The 7,654-nt window shown below is 43.1% G+C and overlaps 1 protein-coding gene across 1 annotated transcript; it reads left to right on the forward strand.

Annotated features, from left to right (window-relative positions):
- Nucleotides 1-607: 607 nt before the first annotated feature.
- Nucleotides 608-7,478, forward strand: LOC103358007 (uncharacterized; the record flags this gene model as incomplete). Its single annotated transcript, XM_008282797.1, has 10 exons — nt 608-1,064; nt 1,984-2,144; nt 2,480-2,804; nt 4,221-4,303; nt 5,251-5,477; nt 5,526-5,628; nt 6,187-6,353; nt 6,494-6,702; nt 7,082-7,218; nt 7,304-7,478. Coding segments are annotated over exons 1-10 (2,044 nt in total), but the record flags the coding sequence as incomplete, so codon positions are not given.
- Nucleotides 7,479-7,654: the final 176 nt, after the last annotated feature.

Here is a 7,654-nt window from a genome sequence, read left to right on the forward strand (position 1 = left end):
CAAACAGGAATCTATGTTTTGTGAGAATGGAAATGTTGTTTTAAAAATGAAAACAGTCAACTTCTATAGTTTTTAGATTTGAAAGTGGTTTTCAGAATGTACAGGAGGGTTTTCTCTGTGTTTCTAGACTTCTATTGTGTTTAACACTCAGACATAAACCTCTGGTCTAGTACTTTATTCTATGATAATGTCATATGAGCAGGTTTACAGAGGTGTCCAGTTAACCCCAGAAGACTCTGAGGATCCTGCCCCTGAGCTGCAGGGCTCTGGCCAATCACAGCTGAGCTCACTTTATTGTGCTGCTGGGTGCCAGTGGTTTTTCCACTCACTGTTGGAGTGGGTGAAGTGGTTTTTACGCACAGGGTTAAAGTGGAGTGGATCAGTCAGAAGACACTATTTCCGTCGCAAGGAGGAATGACAACAGAGACCTCTGCGTAAAGTCTAAGAGCGATCAGCCTGAATCCAGACTTTCGAGGCCAGTTTGAAGTTCATCAGGAGAAGTTCAGGGTGACATTTTGAGAACGTTTTACAACAACATTGGTGCGGTTTCACACTCACTAACACGAGCTGATCACTGGACACATCCTGGGACAGAATGACTGCCACCATGGAGAAATCCAAAAACTTTCGCATCGACGCGCTGCTGGCGCACGACGCGGAGCAGCGGACGGACAGCGGCGGCGCGTCCCCCAGGCTCTACTACAGCAGGAGTCCCGACGGCAGTCCAGTGTCGACCCGCGGCTCGGAGACGCCCTCCCCTCATCCCAACACCACCAACTCCTCTCCAGCCCCGCCGGGAGCCCTGTCCAAGTCCCATCTGCTCAACCTGTCCCAGTCAGGCTTCAGTGCGCTGCATCAAGTGGGGCTCATCGGAATGCACCCGGGCTCCGTGTATCCTCTGGCGGCCCTCGGAGGCCACAACCCCGCCTTCATGTATCCCGGCTTCACGCAGCTGGTCCAGCCGTACCCGGAGCAGATGAAGGGGGCCACCATGGCCGGAGCACTGCCCCTGGAGCCCTGGATCAGAGCCGGGGTGATGATGCCCAGACTGGGAGAGTATGCTGGTGAGTGTTTCTATAAACGTCCTCATTCTTAAATCCTATAGTTCAGGTTAAGCAGCCAACGTGTTAGATGTTTATGCACCACTGAGTTTTTACAAGACTAAAAAAAAAGGGGTGCTTTAAGGTCATCGTTTATTTATTTTTTTTGCTTTATTTTATTTTTTAAAGTTTAGTAATAGTATTTAACCATAATAATATATTATATGATTTTTCTTAATATATTTTCTAAAATGTAATTAAATCATGTCTTATTCTAAAGCAGTATTGCATTTTCCTTCTTCTGATATTACCTGGTTCTTGTAGGTCCCACATTTGGCTCTTTTGAGCAGGACTATAAAGGATTGTGCATTTTTTGCTCTAGTTTATCAGTCTTTTTATCTTTATCTTTAATTTTTTTCTATAATATGTAATGAGATAGTCCAACAACTGATCAATGCATTTGTTAAAGTCTCCAGAAAACATGAAACCTTCTGGCTTGGAACGGAGCGTGACATTGAGACGCTGTCACTTAAGGACAATTTATCCCATAAAAGTAACACACAGCATTTACAGTGAAGGAAACACCTGAAACTGACCTGCCACTCAATCAATTGATAACATTTATAGTGTTTTCATTAAGGTAATGGATCTCTGTGATGGTTTATTGCACCTTCAGAGCCATCCCTTCACCACAACGTCCCATCATGGCTGTAAATGTTACCGGACAGAGAGACGTTCTGATGTATGGCCAGGTCGGCCTGTGGCAGCCAAACAATGACACCGAAACCAAACTCAAAGATTTTGTCATTTGTCTGTATTTATTTTAATGAACATCTTTCTATGTTTACTTTTACACCCACGAGTCAGAATGAGAGTGACACGTGCACATGCAGAAACAGAAGCTATCAGTACTGTAATAACTGTCTGTGCTTCTCTCTCTCAGTACCAGCTCAGGCGGGTTTGTTGGGGAAGTGTCGGAGGCCCAGGACAGCGTTCACCAGTCAGCAGCTGCTGGAACTGGAAAACCAGTTTAAGCTCAACAAGTACCTGTCCCGGCCCAAACGCTTCGAGGTGGCCACTTCTCTCATGCTGACAGAGACGCAGGTCAGAATACACATTAACATACATTCAACTAACACAACACAACTGACATTAAAATGTACGTTTTCACTGGTTTGAGTTTAAGCACCACAAACACAGTTAAATGGGTTTGTTAAAATAAACAAATAAATAAATAAAAGCTTTAATTGAAATGTATTTGATTGACACAAAGCTTCAGCAGAGTTAGACTTAGATGACCTCTCAGGGTCTCTGTCTAATCCAGCTTACAGCCATTCCTAATTAAAAGAGTCATCGTGTCTCTTCCCACAACAAGAGACCACTTCTAGTCCCCACATCACTTCATATTTTCACACTGTCATGATTCCTGTTATTTTCAGGTGAAGATCTGGTTCCAGAACAGACGTATGAAGTGGAAGAGAAGTCGCAAAGCCAAGGAACAAGTAAGCCCAACCTCCCAGAGCGGCACAGAAAGAACTGGGCTGGACCTGCAGAGCATCAAGCCTCACGGCGACTCTCACAGGTCGAGCCTGGAGGACGACGAGGAGGTAGAAGGGGAGGACGAGGACGAAAGCGAGGAGATAGAGGTGCTGAGGGAAGGTTCCTTCGGTGGCGTCAGCTTCTCACGGCGTGCAGGAAGAGGAACAGGGAACTACAGCTCTTACTCGGAGGAGGAGATAGAGGAGGCAGACCGAGGAGCACGGAGTGGGGTTTTCCCACAGCTATAAACTGGAGCATGCTTTTATTGTATGTAGGTTTATTGCTGTTGAAGTGACTTGGTGGCATGACAAGAAACTTTTCCTTTTTCACAGCCCAAGTCTCAGTCCCATGTCTCTACCTGGAGCTCCCAGATCAGCAGAAAGGAACTGTGATTGATTGTTACATTAAACCAGGACATCCCATCTTTATCCACTGGGACGTTTAATGGTTGAGTTAATGAGTTAAAACTTCAAAATCAACAAATAATTCTGGCTTATAATATGTGTTACTTGTGTCCCTGTCTTGTCATTGGCGATAGAATAATTTATTTATAAATGTACTTTGACTGTCTGAATGGTTGGTAATAGCACTTCCATGGAAAAATAACTTGAGACTGATGCACAGAGCGTCAGCGTTACATGTTTATCCATGCTGTTCTGATCTGTTACAAAAAGCTGGACAACTATTGAAATAGGAACGTTTTTAAGAAAGACTCGGTTTCACATTCAGTTTACGTTTCAGGACATTTTAACGGTGCAGCAACGATAAATAAAAGCTTTGCTGCTGTTGATGCTGCAGTACTTTTTAGACAATACGATTTTTTTTGTATAATATTTAATACTTTGTCTTATCTTCTTGAAACTGCATGTTATATTTAGTTAGAGCCCCACACACAGAGGAATGTCTGCATGTACTGTACAGGATGTGAAATGTGCTGTTAACGTGGCATCTTCCTTGTATTTTGTAAAATGTTGTCAATATAATTTAACATTTATAGAATTTAATATATTTCACTTTAAATGCAACATTAGTGATTTTTGTGGAGACGAATAGTGTAAAAAATAATAAAGTTCAATTCATACCTGCGTGCTGAGTTCAATGTGTTGAAAAACGCGATTCACATTTAAAGAGATGAAGTCATTACGTGTCGGTTGAACAGGGACTATGTCGGGACTGGCATCGATCCACAGACAGTATTTTCATCGTAGGACATCAAATAAGCCCCTAAAAACTTGGAAACTAATTGAAAACACTACCAGTTAATATTTGCAATTGTCCCTCATCGGCTGCCGTAAAGTCTGTAGTTATGTGTTGCTATGGAGACGCCGTGGCTGCCAAACTTGAGGCTGCTGTTGTTGTTGTTGTTGTTAGCGGTGTTGTCTTCGTTCCAGTGGATTAAAAACCACCAGTTTGTCAGCGTTTGTAGGTAAGGTTGTTTCTGTGTGTGTGTGTAAGACGAACCTTTTTTTTTTTTTTATATAACATGAATGTTATGTTTCTACTTCCGGTGTTAGCCATGCTACAAGCTAACTTAATAACGTTAGTTCCAAAACGCTCTTTCAGCTTGGTTTTAAATATCCTCCTTATTTTATTCTTTGTAGAAATCTAAACACCTTTTTTCCCTTTTTCTTTTTCTTCCAGTCATGTTAGCTGAAGCTCAGGGTCCAGAAGCTCTGGTGTCAGGAGCTCCATGGAAGTCCTCCACCGCTGGAAGGGATCTCCAAGTAAAGTCCTGATCACACCTGTTTCATTCATCACCTCAGAGCCTCTTTCTCTTTCTGATTCCATCTACAGTAAAGCTTTGTGTTCAGTTTCTGTTTAAATCTGAAGAAAAACAGTCCATAAGGTGTGCCACCTCTCATAAAGCTGTCTTTGCCTCTTCTTCCTTATCTTCATTCATCAGTTTTAGACAGAATGAGTTGTTAAAATGAGCCGGCGTGTGCTACGTCCTGTTCATTATGAGTTGTTCTGATTCATCTGTGTACAAAACAGGATGGTTTCTGAATCGTACGGGTCACTCTGAGCTTAAACGTCAAGTCAGAATAACAGAAGAAGTTCCTCCAGATGACTTAGCCTTTATGAAATAGCTCTGTGTGACTGTTTAAACACCACTGTCAACATTAAATTAGAAAAACAACCCAGATTCAGAACCAAAGTGACGGAGCGTTGTGTTTCTGTGAAAGGAATCAGTTTAAAATCAAAATCAATATTTACATTTGAAAGAACAATTAAAGCCGGTACATTGAGGAGATCTGTTAATTATGTCTGATTGTAAAGACGAGTAAATAATCATGTCACATTTTCTGTTTTTTTATTAAGAGAAAAGATAAAGTAAAACGTGACTGTCGGCTTTGAAGGAGCTGTTTCATGTCATTATTGTTTTTGTCGTGAATATTCTGATGTTTATTGTGTTGTTGATGCTTTTTGTAACTTAAGTTTTTTGTAAATGTATTTCTTTGGGTAAAGGAGGGAGATAGCATCAGATTATTCTTCTTTCTGCTGCCTTTCATTCAGGAGTCATAAATGTTTGTGTCATGTCTAATTGTTTTGTTTTAACTCAATGAATGAAATAAAAATTTAATTAAAAAAAAAAAAAAAAACAAGTTCATTGATACCATTTATCAGTGTCTTTTCCCCAAACCCACATCCTGTGTAACATCCTACCCGGCAGGATCCAGGGATCCACCAGAGGCCACGTGGTAGGAAGCACCGACGGCAGGCATCCAGCCAAAGAAGCTGCTTCTTGGGATTGGAAACCAGGCCGGAGCTCATCTGGGAGGACTGGGACCTGGGAGGAGAGTTCACCAAGACTTTAGTGTTAAAGAGCATTCATAACAAGCTGCAAAGGCTTCACATGAGGTCGTACAAACTCACAAACACAGTCTCAAGCCGTGCAGAGTAAGTTTGATCCTCAGGGTAACTTATCCCATCCTTGTCCCCTCACAGACCTCCAGCATCCCAGTCCTTTTCTACGCTGATACCTCCGATGATAGTTCTCAGCCCTGGGACTTCTTTCTCAGTACCAGTCACTTTTAGACCCGTCCAAAGGGTAAGACATCCCGACGCTGAACAGAACAGCACTTGATCTTGCTGGTGTTTCAGAAACAGTGTTCACCGGGGCTTTGGACTGTAAGGAAACACATTTACTGAAACTACAGCAGTTCAGATGGTTTCCATAGTGAATAGCACAACCAGCAAACAATTACAATCTGAAAAACAGAATAAATACAAGATCTGGTCAAGCGTTATAGCCTTAATAAAGTGGTGCACAGAAAGGAGATAAATGATGAAAGTAATTGACTAAAATGTTTAGTAAATCCTCACTAACATTTACAGTGTGAATGAGCAACAGCATACGGTAAGTCCTAAGACCACAGGTGGTGAACAGATGAGAACATCACAAAAAGAAACCATGAGAATGTGTATATCAGTGACCCAATATCTGTTATGATCACACACATAGAGCCAGTTGAGTGAAGAAGACACACTCACCATAAGGAAAACTTGTCCAGATACACATGGCTTGAAAAAGAAAAGCAGTGATTATCTATATAAATGTGAAATGACCCACATCTCCTGCTTTGTGTCTTCTTGCTGCCTGATGCAGGGTGAGTGTGAGGACAGCATTGAGTTTCAGAGTAAAGAGGGCAGCTTCCAAGTTAGCCTCCGTGCCATCGTTCCCTGCCACGTCCTGGAGGTGCCCGACTCTGTGATGCTCCCACTCTGTGCTGTTCAACACTCGTCACACTCTGAGTTCCTGCTAAAAAACGTCAGGTACATATGAGTGTCATTGTGTTTGTATGTGTCCCTGCCTATGTGGAGCCTGTGTGTGTATTTGCATGGGGAGTGTTGAAGTTAAAGGTTGCTCTTTTGCTTCATACTTTAATGATGTCCTCTCCATTTTCTTTGTACAGTAAACTCCAGACACGCTTCCAATGGGAGTGTGCAGCACCGTTCCAGCTGAGCCCAGAGCAAGGCGTGCTGAAACCCGGACAGAAGTGTCACATCACAGTGGTCTTCCGGCCACTAGAGGCGCTGGTGTACCAGCAGCAGGCTTACTGCTGGTTTGGAGAAAAAGGGGACAAGACTGAAAGCTGCTGCACTGTGCTTCTGCAGGCGTTAGGTACCATCCATCCATTATCTATACACCACTTAATCCTCACTAGGGTCGCAGGGGGCTGGAGCCTATCCCAGCTGAGATAATAATTAGGCCTAAAAAAAATAAATCTACATTGTCAAACACTGCCTTATTGGTTTTTCAAGCAAAGCACTTGAACCGTTCATCTTAGCGAGCTGTTCTCAGTTCTGATTGTGTGAAAATGTGAACAAAGATGTCACATATTTGTTTTATTTGCAGCTTTATCTTTATCTTTAGACAGTGTAGGTCTGTGTTACTGATTGAGCCACATTGCAATGGAGTGTTCAGTTAATGTTGCTACACTGTGTGAAAGGAGATGAGGGGTAATAGTGTCTTAGACTCTTTCCCGTGTTTTCTTTTTCAGCCAAATACCCATGTCTTCAGCTGAAAAACCTCAGTAACAAGAAGGAAGAAGAACACGGCGATCCAGTGCTGCGGTTTGGTTCTGTGGTCGTTGGCCAGTGTTTGCGGAAACACTTTGACATCTTCAACCCCTCTCCTGTGGGTAGTTCACACAGATCCACAATCGCAAACGCTCACACCAGTGGTCGCTCTCTCTCATCTCTCTGTTTGCTCTCTCCTGCAGGTATCTGTGTCTTTTTCTCTGTCCCGACTGTCTGGTGGCGAACCCTTGTTTGGATCAGAGTACAGCTGTGATGTGACCAGGGGTTCGGTGGAACCCGGTGGATCACTACGAGCTACAGTCACTTATTCTCCTGCTGTGGTGAACACTGTCTCTGTTGAGTATTTGTCTCTGAGATGTAGGGGGTCACTCAGTGAACCGCTGCTCAAACTCACTGGAAACTGTGTAGGTAAGGCACACATGCAGCTGAACAGTCCATCACTTTGTGTTCTTAGAAAAACAATAGATAATTAAAGCCGCAAGCGGCGATGGACGGGTCCTCGCCCTACGCTTGTCGGCCTTCGCGCACGTCGG

This window comes from Stegastes partitus, unplaced genomic scaffold (genome assembly GCF_000690725.1).
Source record: "Stegastes partitus isolate 25-593 unplaced genomic scaffold, Stegastes_partitus-1.0.2 Scaffold286, whole genome shotgun sequence".
In the NCBI taxonomy this organism is placed as follows: Eukaryota; Metazoa; Chordata; class Actinopteri; family Pomacentridae; genus Stegastes; species Stegastes partitus.